Consider the following 27914-nt stretch of genomic DNA (forward strand, 5'->3'; position numbering starts at 1 on the left):
TCTGAGTGCAGAATGCAGGGTGGCTTTGCTCACAGGGCTCCTCCTCAGCCCGGGTGCCAGGATTTAGGATTGATCATCCCACCCTCCCCTCAGCACCTCCTCAAGGTGCTGAGTGCTCCTGGTTTCTGTATTCAGAAGCAACCAGGAGGCACTTCACAACCAGCCTCAACACTCATAGTGTTCGTGAACAACCTCATCCTCTCATCTACTGAGCTCAATTTGGGGTATCCCCCCTCTCCGAAAACTGCCAGTTGTTAGATCAGATCAGCTCCCTGGTGAAACCTCACCCCGGGGCAAGGGAAACGAGGACCTGAGCTTGCCATCTTCCCTTCTCATGGCTCCAGCAAAGCCCAGCTAGGAAATGTGGGGATCAGAAGCAAAAATGTCTGGGGGCTGCAAGAAAAAACACAAGGGATGGGAAATCTGAGTCATGGCCAAGGGGCAGGTGGAAGGCTACAATGCCTGGAGTATGTGAGACTCAGCAAAAAGGAGGGTTTCATCATAAAACGAGGATATTATTTATGCAACTGTTAAAGACCTCGGAGTTCAGTGGCATCTCTTTTTTTACCAGTAAATGCAACAGCCAGTGGAGTGAGAAGTGATAAATCAGATAGAGCCTCGTTCCCACAGCACTTGACACTTCCTCCGAAACTTCAAAACCTGCAAAAAGTGGGTGCCTGCCTCAGGGCTCTCCCCAGGGCACCAGGGAAGGGCTGAAAGCCCCAAATTCAACATTGAGGGTCGTGCTCACCACAGCACACCAAGTTGCAGGCTGTTGTGTGTTCAAAAAAAGGCCCAGGGAGACTGTTTTTTCTCAAGAGTGGGAAAGTGAGTCATAACGAAACTGTGATCTGACTGGGGTTGCTGCAGCCAGAACCTGCGCTTTAGCAGCTCACCAGTGCAGGCCATGAGCAATTCATTTAATCAATGCCTTGTTTCAAGAGAACATAAAAGGGGCTTTAATTAGGCAAAACATCAGGATACACCTTCTTCCTTTCTGTGTTTTTTGAACAAGGTATCCGCTAGCTTTCATGATGCTTGGATCGGGCTCTTTGGACCACCCTGCTCAGGGATACGCAGGGGCTGCTCCTTTCCAGTGACCCACAGCCGCCCGTGCGCTTTACAGACCCATTTCACATCATCAGCCACAACGGAGACTGTTCTCATACACATGGAATTAATAATTTTCTATTTAATCCTGCTAATTATTTACATGTCTTATGGTAGGGAAAGCCCCAGGGAAATTACACACTTCACAACAAGTTTGCTTTGCTGCCTCGATGGATGGCAAAAGCCCTCTTTACCCTCTGAAGTAAAACAAGCCAGCTGACGATGTCTAGTCTTTCAAAGAGAAGGGAGAAAAAGGCAATATTGACATTTGCAAATTCTAGCTTCACCACCTAACTCTGCCAGGGACTTTTCTAGCTTGGGGCAAGTGAACGTGCACTCCGAGCGCCTGCAAGCTAAACAGCAGCACAAACACCCGTTTTCTTCCACCTCTGCCTGCCTCGTCAACTAAGACGGCAAATGCTTTTGGCAGGAACCGTCTCTCGCTATCTGCTCGGCATCACTCGAAGCCTAACACAACCGTTGCACCAACTCTGGGCCGTATCCACACCTTCCACTTACCAGCCACCACCTGTAGCTGTCTTCTGGGATCAAGGCATTTTGTGAGGTCAGGAAAGGTTGCATAGTTGAATTAAACCTCTGGTCGAACCAGAGGGAATGTCCTAGCTCAGAAATGCATGTGCGACAGCTGCACGGTCTCCTGGGGTGCTTGAAGATTTTTTGGACTTGCTCTGAAAACTGCATGATGAGATGTCTCATATCCCAGGTAGTCATGGTCACCTGGTGCGTGTAGTTCAGCAGAAATGACGTTACTGTGATGAGCAAAAAGGCGAAGGTAAACACTTTCACGTTCCTCCTCCTTACGACGACCATCTTTCCCGCTCGGGTTCTGCCGTCGCTGCTGACCAAGTACGATGTAGGGTCCAACGTAAGGCAAAAAGGAAAGAGTGCTGCAGCTGCCGGCCAGTTACCACCTCGGGCTTAGGCTGAACATACTAACTCCACCACCTCCATCCACAAAGGAAGAAGCTTTGGTTCCTCCGAACGGGCTCAAAAAAGGCAAAGCTGGGTATTTCCTTTCACCTTCTCACAGTGCTTCCCAGTCTCTTCTACGTCTCCCTGGCCTCCTGCTAACCTCTCCCGATGAGGGTTCAGCAAAGATGGACCCTTGCACTTCTACGTACCAGAAGATTTAAAGGGGAGCAATCCCAGCATTAAAATTTAGGTTTTCTGTATGGGAGCAAGCCATAAATTAAAGCAACCGAACTGTAGAAAGAAGAGGGTGGTTATTTTTTTTTCTTGGAAGTTAGTTCATGAAGGATCAGATCATCTGGGGATGAACATTCCAGCAGAGAGATATCCTTTGATGTCCATTTAAGCCATGGAGAACAGTTTGCAGCCTGGACACACACACACACAAAAAGAAAGAAAAATTATTGTCAGAAAGTTTTTTGCATTCCTCCCAAACCTTATTTCTCTGCCTTTCTCTGCCCATCCCAAAACTTCTGATCAGCTCAGAGCCCTTGACACAGTAGCACTGGCTGCAATTTCTATTGTAGTATTTGCATTCTGAGAAGTTTCAGGGTGAAATTTCCAAAAGGGCAGAGCAGCGACCTGTAGACATTGAGTCCCTTTGTATCGAATCGGCCGCGGTGCTCTGGCCTTATTTGAACTACAGTTTGTATCCTTTTGCATGGCAGTGACTCACCTCCTTCCCTTAGGCTGACCTTGATAGCCACAAGATACACAGCGAAGTATTCATAACCCAAAGCAGCTGAACAAAAAGCACTCGGCAAAAGAGGGAGAAGCAGGACACGGAAGAAGAGGAATCGGTTCCTTTCTCTTCCTCCCCTCAACCGGCTTGATTTCTTAAGGATCGGGGCTGGACTCGTGATTCAGAGAGAGCCAAGCAAGAACAACTCATACGTTCTGGGACAGACAGGGGAAATCAAAGTATAAGTGGCCTTTGTTTCACGTGGATTATTGCTATTTTTCCTGCCAAGAAAGGGTAGGTGAGGGCAGCCAGTGATCTCAGAGAGTTCCCGTGAGACCCTGAGCCGGGCAGAGAGGCAGGAAGATTCTTTGCCTCAGCGAGTCTGGGGATACAGAGGGACCCGGAGCTGCTCTCCATTCCCCTCCTGGTGTCCCCTGCCTGGCAGCAGTGTTTTAAACTTTTTAAAGGTCAGAAAATGGATCCCTTCTTCCCACAATGCCATTGTTCTGTGGGAAGAAAAACATGTGGGTTTTAAAACTTCAGATGTTTGCAAAAAGCCCCAAAAGTGTCATTGCTTAAATAACACTCTTTTGAGTTAAACAAAAAAAAAAAAAGAAAGAAAAAAGAAAGAAATCGGAGAAGCAACTGTGTCGGAATATATGAAATTTATGAACAAGCAAGAGCCTAGCAAGAAAAGTCTCATTTGCTGCCTAGCTGCAGGCTTCAGGCCAGCACACGAAAAGCAAAACTGAAACTGTTACCATTAAACTCCATCATTTTAAGCCTTCCTGTGCACTACATTGATGCAAAATCCCCTCATTTCATCACTCAAATCCCATGTGTACCCAGACGTTGGGGAAGTCCATCTGGTGGCCACAGGTCTGGGCTGGGCGCAGCGTCCCCAGCTTTGCTGCCGGTTTTTCTCCTGGGGATCCCCGAGGAGCTGCCCAAGGCCAAACCGCTTTTCCGAGGGGTTTGACACGGTGTCTCGGAGACAGCACAGGCCTGGTTTTTAAAGGCGGCGTGTAAATATTTGCCGAGTCCTGTAAATCCGACTCCGAAGGCAGGAGCCTCAGACCGGGGTCTTAAGCCTTTGCTCTGCTTCAGGTTTCCCATCTGCCGCCCATGGTGGGTAGTGTGTGCCGTTCAATTAGCTGCTGTTTGCCAAATGCCTTGAGATTTATTTTAAGGCTGGCCCCTACAAATGCATTTACAGGAGCTCAAGGGCTGACAAGTGGGTCAGGCTGGATAACAAAAGGCTTTATTAACCCCGGCTGCTCGCCCGCACCAGTAAATTAAACTGCAACAGGGAACAATCCTGCGCTCCCTTTAACTTTTTAGAGGGAAGTTTGGGGGCTAACCAGAAATCTTCCAAACTGTTCCCGGGTAAAATTCAGGAATCGCAACCCAAAAAAGGTGGTGGGGATGCTACTACTGTACCTTGGAGAGTTAGACAGGGAGTTTAAGATCATGGCCCCTGTGCACAGCCCCGTCCACGCCAGCTGGCCCCAAACGCATTTGCTTTACTAGCCTGGATGTAGTTGTTACTCTAAACAAAAACACAGCCTCTAAACCCCCCCAAATATGGCAAATCCCAGAAGTAGATCGGTTTATGGAGTGGATAATTCAAGAGCTGTGATGCTGGCGGGTCGAACCCCTACTGCTGTTATGGCTGGGCCAATTCAGTATTTGTAAACACAGCTCCTGCTTTTCTATTATTTTTTTAAGTGGAGGAAGGAGGGGGATTATCCAGGCTTTCTTGGGAAAGCCTATAAAATGGAGTATTGTTCATAAAAGAAACAGTTCTGGCCTCCAAAATAAACATCCATTTCACCAGATTTTTTTTTTTTTTTTTTTTTGGTAACTGAGCTAAGGTTAAACTTAGAATTTGAAAAAAAAAAACCAACCCTAAACCAGTGTTTATGCAGTGGACTGCAGTGTCTCCAAACTCCTAATCATCCCTCCTTTTATAGCACGTGATGAAAAGGTGAGAAACCAGAAGAACTCCCAAGGCCCTTTTCCAGTGTGGAAATAAACACCAGATACTCTATTTTAATTCTCACTACTTACAGTTTCCTATGAATGCTCATGTTTCCTATGGATACTCATGATAGAAAAAAAAAATGCATATAACCTGACAGAAAGGCTCTTAACCTGACAGAAAGGCTCTGGGGACTATAAATGTGATTTAGGGCCTGAGGAAAAGGAAGGCTGAAATAAATGGAAAATGCTTTCGTCGAGTTCACTGTGACTTGGACTGGGACTGTTTTTTTCCTTTCTTAAAACACACATCAGATCCAACCCAGACATCGGTACTTTCACTCTTCCCAACATCTTGCACCTCATCTCAGACCGTCCCTGCGTCATAAATCTTTGCAAAAGGGTTTCCATAGGATTCGCCAAGGTGCGGGGAAGTGGGAAGGACAGGGACCATGCCAAAGCAGCAGCTGGTATGAAAAACCATGCAGGCCTGCCAACCCCAGCTGTTGGGAATGTTTTACCTCCTGATACTATTTGTGATAGTTAATTTAAGCCATTACAAGTAAGTAGCGTGATACTAGCCACGCTCCTTATCAATGTACCTCGGTGTGACCTTGGCCCTAGTACATCTGTGAGCAGGCGATTTTGGCCTCAACCCAGAAACCACTTCTGGGGACTTCAGGTATGGAGATTTAAACTACGTGCCCAGCCCTCGTCCCAGCTATGGTCCCCTGAGAGTTAAACAGAGTTTAAGTACAGTATGCCTGCGGCTAAGCCTTGGGCAGCTGTCCCAGCTCAGCTCATACAAGCAGCAGGTTAAGCTACCTTAAGAGATTGGGTGCTTAAGGTCTTATTTATGGTCTGGATTTCTCCTGCTACCTTCCCACCTCCTCCCCCTTCCTACATAATATACCCTTGTCTCCATGTAAGACACTCCTGTATACCTCAGGATAACTTATTTTATGTGCAGCGCAGGGAAAATGTGAACTGAGGTGTCCCAGGCAAGAGCAGACGGGGGCAGCTTCAGAAGAAGGTGTAGGTTCCTCCAAGCTCTGTCCTGAGTGTAGGAGTGGGTCCAGTGTGATTAAATGGCCATAAAGGAGAGCAGAGCTTAATCTTTTGTCTACATTTTATATTATAAAATATACTGGGTTCAATCTATTGCAATCGTTTGTCTTCATTGTCTTCTCACATTTTAGAAAGAAGGAACAGAAAGAGCACTTTTTTTTTTTTTTTTTTCTTTTTTTCCCCTGGGTAGATCTTTTTTGTATTGTAAACTCACAATCTGAAGAATGTTCCTGGTCCCTTGCCAATCTGGCAATTAACAGACAAGGACTAGTATAAAGCAATTCTTAACACCTTCAGAAAATATTTTTTTGACAAACCCACCTACAAATGCAATGTATTCTCACTGCACTTGTTAGGTTATGTGATAAAAGCTCATCTCCACACCCACAAAGGAGCACACAGGGACAATGGCAGGAGGGGGAGCCCAAATAATACCCTGCCCCAGCTGCTCCCAGGCCCATCCCAGGAGCCATCAGCCCATCAAAGGCCCGTCTGCACCAGCCCAGAGGAGCACAGGGGCACAAAGGCAGGTGGGAACCCAAATTAAGGACTCAGAACAAAGGACACCCTGTCTGGGTCCCTCCCAGGACTGGCCCAGGACAGCTTCAGCCCAAGGCATGAAACTCACCCAGATGAGTCAACATCAGAGCACCTTGGGAAGTGAGATGGGTTGCTGCTTGGGGACAGGGCACATGTTATGGGGTGCGGTGAAAGAACATTTGGGGATTGCACAAGATCTGTACGGTCGGTCACACAATATTAGCAGAACACTTCATTTCTTTTTTTTTTTTTTTTTAAAGATGGGTCTTAAACAAAAAGCATGTAGAAAATAATAGTGAAAAAACATAGAGAAAAAAATCACTGCACTTCTCATCCACTACACTAAGGTAGAGTTTGACCCCTTTTTGATGCCTACTTTGCTAGCAAAGAAGTACTTAGTACCAGCACCACTTGCGGAGATCTTTGTTAGCTCATGTTAGATGCCAACGGTTCAGGATCCAGCTTTTGCCTTCTGGTCCATAACTCACATTAAAACCCCGGTGTGAGACGCATTTCTCTAGTTTGAAGTTGCCAGCATTTTCCAGACGCAGCGTGTCAGGCAGAACAGCACAAAGGCAACAGGGAACAGCATCCCTGTAGAGGGATATTTCCAGCTTTACATTCACTGCTTGAATAGTTCAAAGGTCCCAAAGTCCTTTAGACTCAAAACCCACATACCCACCTGCCCTGATGGAAGATGGGGAAGGACAGTGTGACCTGCTGCAGCTCTCTCATGACTGATGGTGGCCACCATACAACCCTTCTACGACCCATAGTATTTTACAGCTGGAAACTGTATACTTCAAGGAGTAGAGATTTGCTGCAATTTGACTTCAAGAGACTGTGCTGTGCTAGAAAGGTCTCAGCGGCAGAACTGCAAGTGCTCATTTTCAGAAGCACAGCTCAGATCCCTGCCTTGCAAAACCTCCAAAGATGAATTAATTTCCCAGCTAAGCCACTGACAGCTATATTGTTATAAAGCCTTTTGGCAACACAAACAGTATGTCCTCAAGCATCCTTCCTGCTGTTTGGGGACTTTCTTCCCATCCGCACTCCTTGCGAGTAACTACTTGAGCAACCCTGAGTCTCAAAGCCCTGGCCTGGGAGAGGATGGAATGTTAAATCTTCCTTTACTGCACCCACAAAGGCCCAGAGCAGTCTCGGAGGATGTCATCCTGGGGCAGCAAAAAGCCTGTCCCTGGAAAAATACACATAAATTTCCGCCCCAGGTCTATGCTTAGGGCTGGTGAGGAACAATGGAGGGGACTGTTTGACTCCAAACCACAGGCTTGTCTGCCCTGCCCTGGCTCATCGCTGGCTTCCTCCCACTGCCCAGAGCTGGCTGACTTTTAGAAAGACACACTTCATTGGGCTGACACCTTGCCAGAGACTTCTGAGCATGAGGCTTTTGCTATGCGAAATAGATTGTGCAATTACGAGACGGCCTGGCAGCCCTTCAGTTAAACACAGGGCAGAAACGTGAATCTCCCTTAACCATATATGATGCTGGGAGCCCATGCAAGACCTCTGGTCCATCTCCTTCAGCTCCAGATCAGTCTCACCAAGCATCGAAGGCCACACGAGGGCTGGAGATTCGAGGGGGTGCTGCCTGTGCGACTTCAGCCTGTTCGTGCGTGACTTCTCACGTGCCGCTGGCCCCATGGCACTGGCAGGCAAAGGTGAGCCCCGTCCTTCTCAGACACCAAAAGCCATCACAGAAGGCAATTTTGGAAAAGCACCAGCTGCCACGTGACTTTCCCCTTTTCCGTCCTGTCGTGGTTTAACCCCAGCCAGCCACTAAGCACCGCGCAGCCGCTCACTCACCTCCCTCACGGTGGGAGGGGGGAGAGGAGCAGAAGGGTAAAAGTGAGAAAACTTGTGGGTTGAGATTAGAGCAGTTTAACAGGTAAAGCAAAAATCACGCATGCAAGCAAAGCAAAACAAAGAATTCATTCACCACTTCCCATCAGCAGGCAGGTGTTCAGCCATCTCCAGGAAAGCAGGGCTCCGTCATGCGTAACGGTTACTTGAGAAGACAAACACCATAACTCCAAATGTGCCCCCTTCCTCCTTGTTCCCACAGCTTTTATTGCTGAGCATGACGTCCTATGGTCTGGAATACCCCTGTGGTCAGTTGGGGTCAGCTGTCCCAGCTGTGTCCCCTCCCAAATTCTTGTGCCCCCCCAGCCTGCTCGCTGGTGGGGTGGGGTGAGAAGCAGGAAAGGCCTTGGCTCTGTGTAAGCACTGCTCAGCAGTAACAAAAACATCCCTGTATTATCAACACTGCAGCACAAATCCCAAACATAGACCCATACTAGCTACTATGAAGAAAATTAACTCTATCCCCACCAAAACCAGCACATATAATTAAAATCAGACTGTGTTTTGTTTCTCAGAGCTACCTGACTCTTCTCTCCTGTCTATCATTAGATCCTCAGAGGGATGACATAGGTGCTGCTGTCCTGTGTGCCCACAGCCATGGAAAAGCAGCCCCAGGCCTCCTCTGCCATTTAATCAGGGAGAAAATGATCTGTAACTCTTCTGCCCCATCCCTGACCATGCTGCAAGGCATAAATCTGTTTGACTGTTACTGTCAAACAGGGTCACAGCATTGAAGTCAGGCAAGCCGGTCCATATATCACTCTTGGATTTATTAAAAAGCTCACCCGAAGCAACTCCAACTAATCATATCAACACTGCCTAGAAAACAGAACCATTCACGAACATTTAAGACATGAGAAAAGGTAGCTTTAGACAAATTTGAAGGCAGCAACTCCTCCATGCTTCTTGAATTTGGAGCCAGCTATTGGGCAGTGTTTCATCCATCACAGTGAACAGAAGAAAAACTGGAGGTGGTTTATGGAATGTAACTGCATGGCATTTTAGGTGCCAGCAATCTGCAAAAAAAATCATTACCTACTTGACTTTTATCAGTGGGCAGGTTTGCTGGCAGGCTCAGGCTGGCCAGGTAGATAGGAGATCTCCCTGGTACTCATACACAGGCTGCCCTGCTTACGTGCATAACAGGTCTGTGTAGTCAGGGTAAGCAAACAGTTTTTTTGTGCAAGATGTGTATAAGATTAAGAGAAACTTGGGTGGAGAATTTGCATTCTGTTGCCTCAAAATAAATCTTTATCTTGGCAGACTTTATCAGGCATGTTGCTGAGCGGTCTGGAAATGAAAACTCCCTCGCAATGCTTGAGGAAAGGGCTGGAGTCTCTGGCTCAGAAAGGGTCATGACCCTGCCCGTACCCTTGGGTGTTTAGAGCTGCCATCCTTGCTTCCTCCCACTGGGGTGAAGATGTTTTGTTCTCCACCACTGCAGAGGTGTTTGAAGTAGCAAAAGCTCACATACCAGAAGTCGATTCCTGCAAGGAGTGTTTGGTCTAGAGAAACTGCAGTGGTAGCATCCAGGATTAATTGTGCTGTCCTCCATGGACTAGGGTTCCTACTCATGTCTTCAGGCTAAGTGGGAATTTTTGCTTTGAATGGGACTGGAAGTGCCATGAAAGATGGTCTGGCTCCAAAAATCTCTGCCCTCGCCGGTCCACCGTGTCTATGGCAAAGTCATCTTAGGAGCTGAGCATGGAGAAGGGTAGATGCTCCAACCACCTCTCCTCTGGGGCTACAGGACAACTTCACTCTGCTCCTGGGGAGCTGTATGTAGCCTGGGCTACATAACAAGAAGCATGGCCAGCAGGTTGAGGGAGGTGATTCTGCCCCTCTACTCCCCTCTGGTGAGACCTCACCTGCAGTACTGCGTCCAGCTCTGGACTCCTCAGCACAGGAAAGACATGGATCTGTTGGAACAGGTCCAGAGGAGGGCCACAAAAATGATCAGAGTGATGGAACACCTCTCCTGTGAGGACAGGCTGAGAGAGTTGGGGTTGTTCAGCCTGGAGAAGAGAAGGCTCCAGGGAGACGTTATTGCAGCCTTCCAGTACTTAAAAGGGGCTTATAAAAAAGATGGGGGCAAACTTTTTATTAGGGCCTGTTGCGGTAGGACAAGGGGTAATGGTTTTAAACTAAAAGAGGGTAGATTCAGACTAGATATAAGGAAGAAACTTTTCACAATGAGGGTGGTGAAACACTGGAGCAGGTTGCCCAGAGAGGTGGTAGATGCCCCATCCCTGGAAATATTCAAGGTCAGGTTGGACGGGGCTCTGAGCAACCTGGTCAAGCTGAAGATGTCCCTGCTCATTGCAGGGGGCTTGGACTAGATGATCTTTAAAGGTCCTTTCCAACCCAAACCATCCTACGATTCTATGAATAAAAAATGCTGATGCTGCAAATTCATTCCAGGATCCAAATCAAACTGGCACCATTCTGTTAAACGCTGTGTCCCCTACTGCCCTCTCCTCCTACCGCACCTGATCTTCAGCCTTGAGAAAGGAATGAAACTGGGCTTGGGGTGAAGGGCAAGGCTGTGGGGAGCCCAGATGCCTGCCCTGGTGGCAGCAGCTATGCAAGGACAACATTCACCTGGGTACCACTTATCACTGAGAAACACACGGATGACTGTGACTGTGGAGATAACATCATGATCAATTTATTTCCAGTGGGAGTCAGTAAATAAGTATGTAAATAAGTCACTGTTTATATAATAGCCCTTTGTTACGGAGTCCAGGCTTGGTATCATGCCAGGCTCAGTGAAAAAAGCCCACTGATAATGTACCAAAACTTGCCAAGGTAAGCCTAGTCTTAACTTTTCCTGGTTATTACGGTGCCAAGGGAGCGCTCAGCCACATCTGCAGACCATGAAGCAACCAGCCCTTGCAAACTGGCCCCTCTGTGCCTTTTTCATGGGATAAAATGGAATAGGCCAGTGAAAAGGGCGATTAATTCAAACTTAACGGACAGCTCCACTGCTGACCTGTTTATGGTCCATTCCTCTGGCTCAAGCCTCAGATCAAGTATTTCCAGGACAAAATAGGAGCACCAGAACGAGGGCACTGTCCAGCCAAGCCATGAACAGTAGCGACTACGGCCAAGAGGCTGGAGGCTGCCAGGTCTCGCCAGCGATGTGCTGAAAAACAACAGTGGAAAAATAAGCTGCTGGTAGTAATGTCTTTCACAGGCTCTGACTTGCTAGAAGGTGATTTTGGAGGAGCCATACCTCTTTGCACACACTCTGTTAATCAAGAAATGGCACCTCTGCTTCCCTGGTGGTACCTAATTTTCTTCCCTATATTCCAAGTCCCCTTCCCCACAGATACACTGATGTTTTAAATAGCAAATATATTACTACAAGCTCTTTAAATATATGCTTTTCCTTCCTCATCCTGTAGTTTGCAATGCTGGACAGACGCATAGGTTTAACCTGCTGGTCTATGAGAGCTTTTCTGTGGTGGGCTAATATCTACTGATGGGTTGGAATGGGAGTTTTTGTGTTGTCTTTATATAGGCCAGCACACTGAGAGCCCAAAGCTGGGGCAATGGAAAGAATAACTATGGTGAAAATCCTAAACTAAAATTCACTGACTAAACATTCACTCTACCTCTGTGAATTGATCTACTTTGAAGAGTTCTTTAAAAACATCCAAGCAGACAACTGGACATACCAAAATTGCTGTTTGATTCCTGTTGACAACTTTTGATAGCAGAGTCCATGGTGGACAGAGTGCCCTTGTGGTGGGTTGACCCTGCCTGGACACCAGGTGCTCACCGAAGCCGCTCTATCACTCCCCCTCCTCAGCTGGGCAGAGGAGAGAAAATATAACAAAGGGCTTGTGGGTCAAGATAAGGACAGGGAGAGATCATATACCAATTACCGTCAGGGGCAAAACAGACTTGACTTGGCGAAATTAGTTTAATTTACTGCCAATCAAAAGTCAGAGCAGGGTAATGAGAAATAAAACCAAATCTTAAAAAACCTTCTCCCTGCCCCTGCCTTCCTCCCAGGCACAGCTTCACTCCTGAATTCTCTACCTCCTTCCCCTCAGTAGCACAGGGGGACGGGGAATGGGGTTTGGGGTCAGTTCATCACACATTGTCTCTGCCGCTCCTTCCTCCTCAGGGGGAGGACTCCTCACTCGTCCCCTGCTCCAGCGTGGGGTCCCTCCCACGGGAGACAGTCCTTCATGAACTTCTCCAACGTGGGTCCCTCCCATGGGCTGCAGTCCTTCAGGCACAGACTGCTCCAGCGTGGGTCCCTTGCAGGGTCACAAGTCCTGCCAGAAAACCTGCTCCAGCGTGGGCTTCCCACGGGGTCACAGCCTCCTTCGGGCACCCATTTGCTCCAGCGTGGGGTCCTCCACGGGCTGCAGGTGGAGATCTGCTCCACCGTGGACCTCCCTGGGCTGCAGGGGGACAGCCTGCCTCACCATGGTCTTCCCCACGGGCTGCAGGGGAATCTCTGCTCCGGCGCCTGGAGCATCTCCTCCCCCTCCTTCTGCACTGACCTGGGGGTCTGCAGGGTTGTTTCTCTTACATGTTCTCACTTTCAAAAAAGAAGGATCTTTGACATTTTAAACAAAAAATTCTAGTTTTCAAAAATCTTCTTCTAGAAAATGTGTAATTTATGGTAATTAAAGGAAAGGAAACCATTTAGAAGTTCAATATGAAAAAAAAAAAAAAAAGCTCTATTTTCACTCCTGCTAGGAGAAGGGTGAAAAAAATTACCACCTCTTCTATTTGGTTTTACCTTCATATTGGGCTGGCTATGTATTTTTTTTAAAGTCTTTCTAATTCCCCAGAGACAGTAAGAATGCTACTTTCAGGTAATCCAAATACAAAAAGACAAACTAACGATGGCAACAGCCACAGTAGAAATAGAGGCAAGCTAAAAGTATTGTAGAAGTGAATTCCTGTACATGCATTAGTTTCAGTTTTACAGGATTACAGGTGAGGATATAGGATTATTTCAGATTATAGGAGACTCTAAACTAAAGGTGGAACTCAATCACATTGACAGCAGGTGTTTTCCTAGACTGTCTATGAGTATCCAGCTCCAAAATATTCACCAAACTTATTTCTTGGTTAAAACTGTAGGGAAATGTATGCGGCTATAAATACAGTTGTTCACGTGGAACAGACTTCAAAGGATATGTTGTGAGGAAACCTGATTTCTGATATTAAGAGAGTGATTAACACACCACAGGGACCCTCATGGCATTATAATTCTAAATGCAGAGAAAGATCAGATGATAATGATAATGATAATATTGATGGTATTTCAATAAACCCTAAAATCTAGGAAACATGCTTCCGTGCCCACGTGAGCATCTCTGACTGTTTTCACTGGGATTCCTGCCCTGAAGCAATACCAAGCAGTTGTTGGCACTGTGAGGTTGTTAACTCATGTTCACACTGATGGGCTCCTCGTTAAACCAACAGCGTTTATCTTACAATCGATGACACCAACTGATACGGCTTTGCATTAAACATTTATTTATCAGACTGAATTCACTCTGGAGAAGGTTTCATGACACCACAGGGATTTTCTCCTTCATTAACCTGTGATTTACATTTAGGCTTTCTCATGCTATGAAGGTGTCAAACTGCCCACAATTAAATTCAGAGGTCTTTTAGCATCTCTGCATAGTCTGGACTTGGCAGTCAGTGCAAACTATGGCAAGTACAAAATAATACTTTGAGTTTTCCATTTACGTGCACACTTCTGAGAGTTTGGCAGCCACAGTAAGCTTATAAGGAGTCAATAAATAATACATTAAAAGCCCAGGCATCATCCAGCTTCTGTGCATATGGTGACGGTCCCATTCCAGCTCTTGCCCTACATCTACAATGGTGTTGACAGTCAAGAAAGAAACGAATGATTCAGACTGCCTTTTATCCAGAGGAGTGCCAGATCTTAGGTTGTCTCTGATACCTGATGGAGAGAAGTAGCTGCCCAGAGCAGGCAATATGAATATGGCCCTTTGGTGCTCCATCGGTGGCAGATTTGCTTTGGACCTTGTGGTAGCCTGGGTACAGAAAAACCACAGGTTTTCAGTGAAGAAGAAATTTGTCTTTTTTTTCTGGACTTTTAAAGTGTTTTGAGAGAAACAAAGATTAGCATACATCAGAGTGGCACAGAAAAGGCTTCCCATAATCCTGAATATGAAAATATGTCAAGAGCTGCATGCAAAATGGATTTACATACATCAGAACTGCACATACAGCCGCTCGACTGGGCAACCTGAAGTGCATTAAAAATGTTAATACTGAATTATGTGGATGCTGATAATTGAATGGTGGAGAAACATACACGGACATGCACAAAACTATGGCATCTTTTCCACTTGTCTTACTTAGGTGGTTAAATCATAAAAAGGGAGATTGCCAAGGTAGACAGCAATCCGTGAATATTTAAGGGATTTCTGGTTCAAAGAGAAATTCAAAGTATCACTTATCCATACAGAAATAATTAGCAGAGGAAGATTTAATTTATTTAGTATTAAGATTTTCAATTCTAAAATGGCATCATACTATCAGGCATTGATTTTGTAAAAGCAGAAATTTGAACACAAGAAAGTGGTGATCAATCCAATACGGCTTTGGTCTTGCCCTCTGCAGTACTGCCAGCCACATCCTACCTAGAAATCAAGCCATAACAGGCCAGATGCTGGAAACATCAGCCTGGATTTATTCTTTTAGTGATGACTAAGAGTGGAAGAGAGACGATCTCTGTCCTTGGGCTCTGATTATCGAACCAGGTCGGGGAAGCCTCTGCTGCTTACTTTTCCCCAACAATAATTTCCAACATCTGCCCAGTTGCTGGTGCATTAGAAAACCAAGAACTTTTTCTCTTGCATCACCAAAAGATAAACACCAGTCCTACACGGGTTGGTTTGGCACTGGTCAGAAATCCCAGCTTCAGCCTTGGGGTCACTATCCTTAAGTGACCATAACCATATCTGTGCTATGTCAGCACAAACCCCACAGAGGAGCAACATCTAAAGCTAAATCCTGTCTTTGGGTTCAAGATCATGTCTCCCTTTCAAACACTGAGAACAGGAATCTCACATTCATTGCATTATCTTTTCCCTATCTAAAACATCCCTCCATTTTCAGTGGCACAGGGATGCTTTTTCTTTCTGTTGCAAGCTTTTGTGCATATTACTATTGCAATAAATGTGGCATCTCATTCCCACTCTGATGAAAAGTTTCACATTAACTTTTAAAATGGGAGTTACAAAAATGTCACCACTTGCTCTAGCCATAAAGCTCCTGGCAAGTTTTAATGGGCACAGTGTTAAAAACTAACAGTCCTCAATGACCGCAGGCAGTGCAGCCCTGGGGCTTTGGGTTTTCTTTTAAATGAGCCACCAATTTGTGTCAAAAAGTTTGCTTTGCAAGTGGCAGCTACAGGATTTTTATTTGTGTTTTGCCTTTATTAAGCAAAGGAAAAAGAGAAGTCATTTCACCTTTAATTAAAACCTTTCAAGGATTTGCCAGGAACTGTATACCAAGAAAGACTTGAAAACACACTGTTCTGCTTGGCTAGGTTTTAAACAGGGTGAGATGAGTTTTTAATCTTTTTTATTATGTCTCTCTTGCTCAAAAACCAAAGTGAATGCTGGAAAATAATGACTGCATCCAAAGGGAAGTCATTACAAATAGACCTTAAATGTTCCCAGAGGAGAACTGACCTATGACTTCTCATGGAGGAGATGTAGTATCAAATGAGGGGTATCGTTGCTTTTAAGTTGCTCTAAAAGGGGACAAGAGTCCCCAGCCCCAGAAGCGTTGTCACACTCAGCTACAAGGGGTTGATCCAGTACATGGTAGTTGTTGTTGCTGGGGTGTTCCCATCCTTAGGAAAAGAGAGTGGATACACGGGGATCCTGTGCCTCAACAGATTCCTGGATCGCTCCTAAATCTTTTGTTTAAAAGATGAAGTTTCCAGTGACCAACACGGCTGCTGCAGAGACATTTCCAAACTTGCAGTTGATGGAAATCATTCTCACGTTACAGCCTCTTGTATTTCGTACTTCTGAATTTCATTGACCTTGCTCTGATTTACGTGCACGGCAGATTTGGTGCATCACTGATTTGTATGAAAAACAGCGAGGAAAGTGTGGGAGACAGACGGCGATGGGGCTCACAGTGACAGCACATGGCATACGAAGGCAAAACGATCTTGCCTGAGTTTTACAAATACATGCATTCATTTCTGTTCACAGAGCTATCAACCAGAAAGAGAGAGGACTGCTTACCCCCCGCAGCCACTCAGCAAGGTGCAGCTCCTGCCTGACACCCCAAACTGACACGATTTGGCTTTAATTCTGGACATTTGTTCATAGACTCGTAGGATGCTCAGCTGGGTGGGGTGCTAAGAGGTTTCCTCCCGCGCAAAGACGGCACCAACAAGTTAGACGTAACTATTTTAATAGAAGTTTGTCTTAACTCCTTCTGAAAACAGCCAGTAGAGGAAATCCTCCTGCCTCTCTGAGCAATTTGTTATCCATACAAGACCATCCCTGGCTCAGACAATAGTAAAAAAAGCCCTTCCCCAAACTCCCATTTGAGTTAGTCTTAAAGAAAGAAATTGAAACAAGTCCAGCCTTCAGCTGAAACACTATGCTGCAAACCTTTCAGCCCTGAATCAAAACCAAATTCTTTGGGAACACCTCAGAGCATCGCCCTGTAGCATTTGTGAGCATCCACCTGCTGCTGAAGCTGCACCCCAGCTTGCACAGCGGTGCAGGGGGGCAAGAATCAGAGGAGCATTTACATTGGAAAAGACCTTTAAGATCATTGAGTCCTACCGTAAACCGGACACTGCCAAGTCCACCACTAAACCATGTCCCTAAGTGCCACATCTACACGTCTTTTGATACCTCCAGGGTTGGTGACTCCACCAATTCCCTGGGCAGCCTGTTCCAATGCTTGACAACCCTTTCGGTGAAGAAATTTTTCCTAATATCCAATCTAAACCTCCCCTGGCACAACTTGAGGACACTGAAGTGTGCTTCTGTAACTTCCCTTTGTCCTCACCTTTTTACCCCATGGTAGTGGAAGAAAGAGGAGAAGGTACAAGGAAAGAGGATTTGCCTGGATTAGCTGGGAGCAGGAAGGGTCTGGGAGCAGGTTTACTGCCGGTCTGACAGGGCTTACAGCTGGAATTAACCCTTAGATGGATCATACCGCTGCGTGCAAGGAGGCTGAGGGGCACGCAAGGTTCTAGCCACTGTCAAAATTTCTGGTGGTCTGAACCAAACCAACCTCCCACCGTGATAAAAAGCCTCTTCTACAGCAAGGCCTGAAACAAATGAGAGGGATATCACCCCTTTTCCTCCCCATGGCTTGTATTAGAATCACAGAATCATAGAATCATTGAATGGTTTGGGTTGGAAGGGACCTTTAAAGGTCATCTAGTCCAACCTCCCTGCAACGAGCAGGGACATCTTCAGCTTGACCAGGTTGCTCAGAGCCCCGTCCAACCTGACCTTGAATGTTTCCAGGGATGGGGCATCTACCACCTCTCTGGGCAACCTGCTCCAGTGTTTCACCACCCTTATCATAAAAAATTTCTTCCTTATGTCTAGTCTGAATCTACCCTCTTTTAGTTTAAAACCATTACCCCTTGTCCTACCGTTACAGGCTCTGGGGATTACTGGTACCCTCTCCAACTCATCCGCTGCAAAGCAGGGCTGAGGCTGCAAAGCATCCATGGGATGAAACATGATTTATGGCTCAACCTGCTCAACACAGGCAGGATAAAAATGGGATTTGCTTTCAAAAACAGCTTTACAAAAATCATGGAGGTGAGCTGTGTGTTTGGTGACTGGGCTCCACGGCATCATCACAGCAAACAGAAGGAATGAAGAAGTTTTTGCAGCCCACCAGTGCTACTGGGGAGGAATAAAGCCCCTTTGCTGCCCAGGTGCCCACCAGCAATGTTCCCCTGCATGCAGGTGAGGTTCCTTTGGACGATACTTGCCCAAGCCCCAACAATACAGCTTTGTGAGAACACGTGGCGTGTATGTGTTCTCCCAACTCCAGGCTATCTAGCCCTGATATGTAAATCCCTTGGCTTGACAGGTGTTGCACATTACTTCAAGTTGTTTAGACATCTTTAAATGACTGTAGAAATACCAGGCTAATTAAGAAATGAAAATAGAGCTGTCTTCCTGATGAGCGGGTAAAAAAAGAAAAACCCTAATAGTCCTAGAGAAAAAAAAATAAATCCCTGGCAATGGCAGACTTGAAGTGACAAAATCCGGGTGGCATTTGAGGCTGCATGTTGGCAACCAAGTACCAGCCAAAGCACTCACTGGTTACAGTTAGGGTAGTCCACTTGAGACGTTTGGGGGCTGAATTTCCACAAATGCTGAGCATCCACCCCTCACTGGTTTCCACAGTTTTAACCACTCAATGACCTCAAGAAGCCAGAGCAGGATCCCTCAGGATTGCTGTTCCTCAGACTGAGAAACCCCCAATTTATCCCTGGTTTGAGCAACATCCCGCTTTGGGCTGAGAGCATCTCCTCCCACGTTCATATACAGACATCACACACAGCCCAGGTGAGACAGGGCTTTGCTACTGGTTTCAGAGCACATTAGAAAGGTGGCACAGAAAAGGATTTACCATCTCTGTTTTCATTTCCTGACCCACCGAGGCTGGTTTGCTATGGGAAGGTTAACCTGGGGCCAAACCCTCAGAGGGGGAGGTGACAAACGAGCTGCTTATTCAACCCCCATGACAACTCTTCACCACAAGCCTTTTTTTCCATGATCCCCCAAATACCACCATGCACAAGACATCCTGCTGCCAGCTCTGCTTTACAGATGGGGAAGGGTTGAGCGAGCCTGCAGGCATCCAACTTTTTCTCACCCTTACAGAGCTCAAGGCAGAAATGCAACATCCATTCCCGGCTCCCGACTCTGCTCCTGACTCCGCTTCTTCCCTTTCCCACTGCTGCTCAGCATTTCAAATGTAAATTATTAGGAGTGGGAAGCTGGAGCAGTAACAGAAATGTTACTTTGCCCTCTGCAGCCCCCTTCACGCCTCCGACCCACAGCTTTTTCAGGGCTGTGTGTTCAGCCTGGGTCCTCCGAGCACTTGTTAGGCAGCCGTCCCTGGCAGGACGTAAAAATTAGTTTAAGATGGAGTTGGCCGCTGTTCCCATCGCTCTTTGCCAAGTCTGATGCGGCCCTCAGCAAATTTCTGGCATAATGGGCCACAGTCGGATGGAAAAAGAAGCACAATGCATGCAAGGGCTACTGATAAGGGCAATTTACTTTGCAAATGCGTGGCTAGCCATCTTAACACCAAGAAGGTAATAGAAGATTCAAAGTAATCAAAGATTCAAAGAAATTTATTTTAAGGCTTCTTTGGTCCAGTTCACATCCTTAGGCATGTGTTTGTGGCGACTCAAGGTGAGTTTCATTTACGCTCATTGCACAGAGTGCTACATCCCATCGGCTGGCGGTGCACAACCTGCAGTCACAGCGGTCACTCCTCCGTCGTTAATGATGGGAGTTTGGGGATCCACCGGAGATCCTGTACCCCTCCACCCCATCCCCAGCTGTGTTGGGACATTAAGCCCTATTGCCACTTCCAAAAGTGTTCATTTTGCAGTGGCTACAATGGCTCCTGCTGCAGAGCTTTCCCATTCCCACTCGCCTTCGCTGACACCAACAGAGCTGCTAATTTGAGTTACTGCCCCCTGACCTCCATATGATAATCCCCGTCTATACGAACCCTAGAGTTAAGGAGTCACATGTTCCTTTTTATAAGTTTACCACCAACTCAGTTTTTAAGAGCCTTTTCTTTCACTGTTCTGGACAAGATTATCCCCTGCAACTTGATTGTGTTGCTATGGCAGTAATAAGAAAAAAAGTAATTTCTTTTTCTTAAAAAAAAAAAAAAAATCAATAATTGGTATTACTGTGTAAGGTCCCTGACATTAATTATAAATAAATGTTAGACCTACTAAAATAAGAGAGTGAATTTACGGCAGCAGGCTGCACGCTGCTGCTGCTGAAGCCTGTGCGGCTGCCACAATACAGATACAAAATATAAAAACTATTGGGGACTACAGTTTGCATTTTATTGCCTAGGAAAATGAATGTGTAAATAGCAATAAAATGCACAATTATTTAGCACAAAGCCAAAATACTCTGCAGCATTTATAGGCTGATGGATGGCTTGCCTGCCTGCTCTAATTTACCATAAAACAAGGAAGACAAGGACGGAGGAAAATAAACAATGGCTCCTGTCAATATGATTAGCTGCAAGATGCCAGGTGAGAGCAGCCGGTCTCCGAAGAGGGTAACGCTGCACTGCTTCAGCTGGCTTTTGCTTCGGTAATTTAGCCCAGATTGCCGTGCCGCTTGGCAAAGGCAGCATCGCGGGAGCTGAGTGGAGAGGCTGGGATTGCTGCTCCTGGGGGCTTTATGTGCCCATCCCTGACGCCTCTGGCAGAAGGATGGAGCAGCCGCTCGAGGTGGGGTGAGGGCTTGGTGCCGGTGGCAGGAGGAAGGGGTTATTAGGCAGCCTTGTAAAAGATCGGTTTCTGGACAAGGAAAAAAGCTTGCTGGCGCAGAAGTCAGCAGTCAGCTGTCAGGGGCATCACCCGTGACATGATGAGAGGCAAGGAGAGCCTAAAAAAGACTGGGGGGAAAAAAAAAAAAGGTAAAAGTCCTTCAATGCCATCTGTTAAAAAGCAAGGAGAGAGAGGTGGGGCGAGGGGGGGGGAAGCATTTGAAACACTTTATGGGATAAAGCAAACTGCAGACAGAGAGCGTGTTACCAGCTGGCTCGCTGGCTGCGATTCAGCGACCCGCGGCGATGCCTGCAAAGGAGCCGCGGGGTCCCAGGCTGGGTCCTGGCGGCAGGAGCCAGTTTGCCCAGCAGCCTCCACCTGCATCCAGGAGACACCGTGATATTGTCATCCACCCTATTCAAGAGCATTTTTGAGTGTGATAGGGGGACATATTATCAACTCAAGGTTTTAATTTGTTTTCTAGCTGTAGGCATACAAGCCCAAATTTCGCATACTGCCTTTCGCTGGGGCAGAGAAGCCATGTGCATCTACTCACATTTGCACAACCCCTTTTAGGTCACTGAGGTTGCAGAGACGTGAATCTGGTGCTTAGTGTGATGCGACCAGCAGGTTCCTTACACAGTGGTGCTCCTGCAGAGGGTAATGTAAATCCCCTAGGGATGATGGAGCAGGTGAATGGAGGTAGGTAAGCACTTGGGTTGCTCCTCACAAAGAGCTGGGATGAGAGCCAGGACGTGCAGCTCAAGCCCGGCGCTGGGACACGTGCCTCGATCTCACACTTTCAACTCACACTTGTAATTTCCAAGTTAAATTCCTCCACTGAGTGACCGTGGCGCAGGGGCTCGCTCACTCCGTTGGCAACGTGGGAAGCCTTGCCTTCTCATTTACCGGGCTCCTGATTTAGACATCAAAATTAAGTGCCTAAGGAGAGGCAGTGCGAATAACCCAGAGTGCAGGGGAAGGTTACATTAGCTGACAACAAACACAGAGATTTTTTTCACTGCTGGACTTAGTGTATTTTGAGCCTGCTCCAAGTTCACATACAGCCAGCTGAGTCTTCCAAATGATTTCCACCAGCCGTTTTATCTAAAAAGTCCCTTTTTTCAAAATTCAGGATGAATCTTAAGATTGCTGCTGTTTACAACAGTGGATATTACACTCAGGACAGCTCCTATATTCAACAGAATCGGGACCAAAAAATACAAAGTAACAGAATCGGGGACAGACGCTTTCTATCCAGATCTACTCCATTCACTTCAATGAAAATTCCAGAAGCAGGTCCTGCAAGAAGGATTTTACTCTAGCTAGAGCAAGCGTCCTGTGAAGGACGCCTGATGTGGCTTCTCAGACCTGGTTCAAAGCACAAAGCCAACAGAAAAGCTTCTAGCAACACATGCCAGGATCTTTAATCTGTTATCAAGCTGCAACGTAGAGTCAAAAGTAGAATGCTAAATACCGAGTTCTACCCTTCCCCACACATTTACCTTTATAAGAGGAAAAAAAATCAGTAATCATCAGCATGACTGCCTACTTGGATTTGAAAGCTGATAATAAATAGTACATCCGTCTTTTAGTTATTAACATAACTAAGCTTATTGCATAATATCTGCTTATTTTTTTGGAAAGCAGCCCTTTATACCTGTCCCAGCAGCACATTACTGAGTTGGCAAGAGACAGGAGCTTTTGAGTGAGTAAGAGAATTTCTTCAGATCAAACTCACTTGCCAAAATTTTGTCTTGAAAGTCTGGGTCACCAATTACATAACTTTTTGAAAGAGAAAGTCTCCTTGACTTAAAAGTGCCTTGTTATAGTCCCCTTGACCAACTTCGCTGTAGCTTCCATTTCATTTGGCTATGTGTGATGCTTGCAGTTTATTTATCTCACAATTACAAAGACAATTTTGGTAGAGAGGACTCCTCTGCCAGATCACACAGTCAGAGTGCTGAGATGACATACCTCCTCCCACCTTTTTTTGCTCAGGACAAAACCTGTTGCTCCAAACATGGGGTTAGACTCTCAGAAAATGGTCCACCATGACTATCCCCCTGCATCCTGTGCCGGTTCTGCTCCCTGCATCTGGAGGCTTGATCCTGGACCATGCAGAGGATGAACACCACAGAATACCCTGATTGGGCTTGAGCCCCAGGACATCTCATCCCTGCACCACGGACACATCTGCAACAGCTGATGATTTCCTGCAATGTTTTGATGGTTTCTCTGCTGTTCTGTGCTGGCTCTTGATAACTGGACAGACTGGTGGTATAGTCCGAATAGCCAATCCCACTGTGCCTGTCATCCAGTGTATATATTCCTTAGTTTGTCTCATAAATAGCCCAATTGCTGGTCTTGGAACAATAAATCAGCATTTCAGAATTTACTCTTGCTTCCATGCAGTGCTATCAATCACATCCAATATATATTTTAGAGTGCTTCCTGTGGCGGGTTGACCCTGGCTGGATGCCAGGTGCCCACCAAAGCCGCTCTATCACTACACCCCCTCAGCTGGACAGGGGAGAGAAAATAGAATGAAAGGCTTGTGGGTCAAGATAAGGACAAGGAGACCACTCAGCAATTACTGTCATGGGCAAAACAGACTTGACTTGGGGAAATTAGTTTAATTTACTGCCAATCAAAAGTCAAAGCAGGGTAATGAGAAATAAAACCAGATCTTAAAACACCTTCCCCCCACCCCTCTCTTCTTCCCAGGATTAACTCTACCTCTGATTTTCTCTACCTCCTACCCCGAGCGGTACAGGGGGACGGGGAATGGAGGTTGGGATCAGTTCTTCACATGTTGTCTCTGCTGCTCCTTCCTCCTCAAGGGGAGGACTCCTCATTCTTCACCTGCTCCAGCGTGGGGTCCTTCCCACGGGCTGCAGTCCTTCAGGCACAGACTGCTCCAGCGTTGGTCCCCCGCAGGGTCACAAGTCCTGCCAGCAAACCTGCTCCAGCGTGGGCTCCTCTCTCCACAGATCCACAGGTCCTGCCAGGAGCCTGCTCCAGCGCGGGCTTCCCACGGGGTCACTGCCTCCTTTGGGCATCCCGCTGCTCCGGCGTGGCGTGTCCCCGGGCTGCAGGTGGAGATCTGCTCCACCGTGGACCTCCCTGGGCTGCAGGGGGACAGCCTGCCTCACCGTGGTCTTCACCATGGGCTGCAGGGGAATCTCTGCTCTGGCTCGTGGAGCATCTCCTCCCCCTCCTTCTGCACTGACCTGGGGGTCTGCAGGGCTTTTTCTCTCACATATTGTCACTCCTCTCTCCTGGCTGCTGTTGTGCACCAGGGTTTTTTTTCCCCTTCTTAAATCTGTTCTCCCAGAGGCACTACCACTGTCACTGATGGGCTCAGCCTTGGCCAGCAATGGTTCCGTCTTGGAGCCAGCTGGCGTTGGCTGTATCAGACATGAGGGAAGCTTCCAGCAGCTTCTCACAGAAGCCACCCCTGTAGCCCCCCCACTACCAAAAACCTTGACACTCAAACCCAATACACTTCCCTTTGCCTTAACCATATCATTGTACAAAGCACAGTGTTGGGGGGGGGGGACGGGGACGGACCACCAGCATTTATCTGAATATGAACAATTACAAGATTTTAGAGTTTAGGGTGTTGTGCTGGATCTGTATCTCTGAGCGGAGTTCTGAAGTTTTTATGAAGACAACAAAGCCCCTGCTCCATGCCTTGGGATGCCTTAGCCCTCTCGTGCTCATAAAGCTGATAGAAAGAAAAAGACCAAACACATTAACCTTTCTGACTCTGCTTAGTCTAGTTTTGTCCCAGCAAGGGAGAGTCAACACTGCAGGAATACATTAGCACAACAAATAAGGCACTAGTTGGCACTTTAAGTGGCTCCTAACATCCCTCCACAACAGTGCAATGTGCTGTCATCATGACAAGCAAGGCACCAGATGCCTTTATTTTTAATTGCACTGAAGAGATAGGGTCTTATATCGCAGGCTCTGCCCAAAGGCAAGACTGGTCACAGCCCCTCCCCAGGCAAATGCTGCTCCGAGATGCCCTTTTCCTGCGCACTGAAAGATGTTTCTAGTTCATAAATTCATGGCGTGGGTTCAAATGTCTCCCAGAAGCTCTTTCAGCCACAGCCACAAATATGGTTTCGCTCTTCAAATGCTGCATTGGCAGCAAAATCAAAGCTTTGCCACTGCTCGGCCGTTCCAGTTTGGAAACAAATTTTTTGGCTAAGATTTCTCCAGTCAACCTAATTCCCACTAGCCATGAATCGCAACGGTCTGCTCAGATGAAGGCAATAGTCTGAAAGCTTTGTCTACAGAGAAGTAACCCCTTGATTTTGGTGCTCTTATGAGCTTTTCCTCAAAGCTGAATTTCTCTACGTGAATCATTTAGACAGAACCATTCTCTCTTCTGGCTTGCTATTGAACTGTCTAGGAGACAGCATTTAAATGCAAGAAGGCAAAACAATAGTATTGACTGTCCTTTGTCCGGGTTTATTTAATTCTGTAAAGCAAACAGTTTGTGTGAAATGCATTCCTGGTAATAAAATTGTATTGCACATTTGCTTATAGAGGGTCACCAGGGAGAGCAAATGCGCCTGTACTCAGCAATAAATGTTTGATTCCGTGTTGCACAGCAATTATTCAAAATGAGAGAGACTATTGGATCCAAGAGTGCTGCCCTTTAGGATTCAGCCTGTCAAGTTGCATTGCTCTGTGCTTTTTATCCAAGTGGATTTCATCTCCACAGTCTTATTGCTGGGTGATACTCAAGTCTTTAAATCCAAGTTGCACCGAGCTTGAAAAACAACATTTGACTACCAGACTGCCCTTTCTTTGTTAAAAGGAGCATTGCTTTTTCATTATTATTATTTATCAATATGCCATAGCATATTAGAGAAGTAAAATTTAAAATGCATGGATGGTTTATTTTGAGAGGACAGGGAAAGACAGAGATTTCAATTTAATCACCCCTAAAATTGCTTCTTCCCTAGCTTTAAAAATGCTGTAGCTTTAGTCATCAAGGGGAAGTTAAGATGCTATTACATATCTATTTTCTCTGTTTTTTGTACATACTTTGGAAATTTATCAGGAATGTGGTATTTTTCTGTCTTCTGAAATTAAACAAGAAGTCATTAATATCTGTTACACAGACATCCCCCTATAGATACTTTCTCAACATTTATTACCTATCTAGCCTTGCACTTGATGATAGACTTTTACATATTGCTCAGCAAAGAGAAATATAACGAAATTCCACAGAGCTTAAGCGCATGCAGAGATGTGTGCTGTTTCCCCTTAAAGTAAGATTTAATAAAAGCAGTGTGCCACCTCAACCCTGACCAGATAATCAGTCAATGCAGCTCTGAGTAATATCTTGGAAAGTCTGAGCCTACAGACAATTACAGACCACTTAATCACAAAATTTAATCAAGATAATAATTAGGCGCTGCATCCTGTTTAATGCACAAGGATGTGAGCCTTCCAGCTCCCACTGCCAGATCGGAACTGAACACAGGAATGAGGGAAAGAATGAGTGAAGTCAACAGACTATAGCCTTGATGACAGAGGAAAAAGTAAACTCAAACAGCTTCCCAAATCCTTAAGAAGAACTCCAACACTTTGTGCCAGTTGAAAACCCAACCCTACAAGATTCTTTCAGAGATCTATTTCTTCAGAAGACCAACTTATCATTTTTTATTTGTCCAGGCTTGAGAGATAAAGCTCAGGGTGCTGGCACAGTAGGTACTCTACTGATGCTTAGTAAGCACTTTTTGTTCAGATAAACCTTGCCCTGCAGAATGGAGAAGGACGGAAAGGAAAAGCTCTATTAAGTGACTTTTTCAAGGTCAAAATGAAGAATATAAATCTGCCAGTCATCTTAGCCACTGTACTACACTGCCTCTGTTGGATCGGCTTTGTAGGTCTAAGCAACGAGTTACAAGACTCTGTAGTTAATAAATTTTTTGAAGTACCTCATATTTACTGTAAGCTAAGCAAAGTCACTTTCTGGAATAGATGCTGTTAAGAGGATTTTTCCATATTTTCCTCTGACTTCAAAGTGCTGTGTGAGTCTCCTTGTTAGAGCTGAGTGACATCCACACATTACTGAGCTGGAGAAACAGCGGCAGCAGCAATGCATCTGTAAACGTTAAAAAGCCCAGAAACATGAAGGCTTGGAAGAGGAGTGGAGGGGTGTAGAAAATGGACTAGATGACCCAGAAGGTCACTTTCATTTCTAAATTCTACAAACTCTCTGGGTTAAAAATCAGATGAAAAGTACATCTTTTTTTCTTTACAGCAGTGCTATGTTATAGGTTGAGAGTAATTAGAAGGTCACAAGTGACTATATGTGCTCTGTCTGTGCAGAGAGAATGTGTCCGTGACAGGGTGCTAAGCACTGCCTTTGCAAGTATGGGCATGTTTTAAAGATCTGTTGGACAGCTTCATTTATATTAAAGTTCATATTAGTCACAGTGGTTGGAAATCAGGTGCCAAGTCATTTGAAACAACATCTCAATGTAACCTACGTGCTGTCTTTTCTTCTGCTTACACATGGTTTGCTGTGAAAGGAAGAGGGGTAGAAAAACCTATGAAAGGTGCATACTTTGATTTCACAGAGACTCCACTGTAGGGTTCAATTATATGGAACTTAGTTATCGGGCCTGAAAGTAGCTCATGGTCACAAGAGTGTTCCAGACGCCTTTAGAAGGCTTTGAACAGACTAAACAAGAAGATAGAAGAAGAAAGATCCCAATTAGAAAAACACAGGTGCACATTCCACGATAAAGGGAACTTGGCACAAACAACCTCAATTCAGGGACTTATCTCGACCAATTGGACTAAGACAAGTCTTGCATGCTCTAATTAATACGGCCAATTATGTCCTATGTTTATGCGCGTGTATAACTAACCTTTTCTTACGTCTGTGCGTGTGGACAGTACCGATGTAACCAATCACCATTTATGCTTGTGCGCGTGGACACCAAATGCTTGCATGCAGCAACCAATTAGAATTTCTAAACAACTTATAGAATTGTATAAAAATGATCGGCTAAGCTCAATAAACTACTACTACTTTGATCATCATATTGGTGTTCCATCATCCGGACCCCACGGAAATAA

At 46.0% G+C, this 27914-nt stretch overlaps 1 protein-coding gene across 2 annotated transcripts in view; it reads right to left on the reverse strand.

Moving 5' to 3' along the window:
* Window positions 1-27914, reverse strand: part of ST3GAL1 (ST3 beta-galactoside alpha-2,3-sialyltransferase 1) — a 79354-nt gene that overhangs the window by 23110 nt on the left and 28330 nt on the right. For both annotated transcript variants that reach the window (XM_075023997.1, XM_075023998.1), the window contains one exon: window positions 1630-2468. In XM_075023997.1, coding sequence (XP_074880098.1) covers window positions 1630-1941 — 312 coding nt within the window. In that variant the 5' untranslated portion in view covers window positions 1942-2468. The remainder of the gene's footprint in view (window positions 1-1629; window positions 2469-27914) is intronic.

Source organism: Buteo buteo, chromosome 3 (genome assembly GCF_964188355.1).
Source record: "Buteo buteo chromosome 3, bButBut1.hap1.1, whole genome shotgun sequence".
NCBI lineage: Eukaryota > Metazoa > Chordata > Aves > Accipitriformes > Accipitridae > Buteo > Buteo buteo.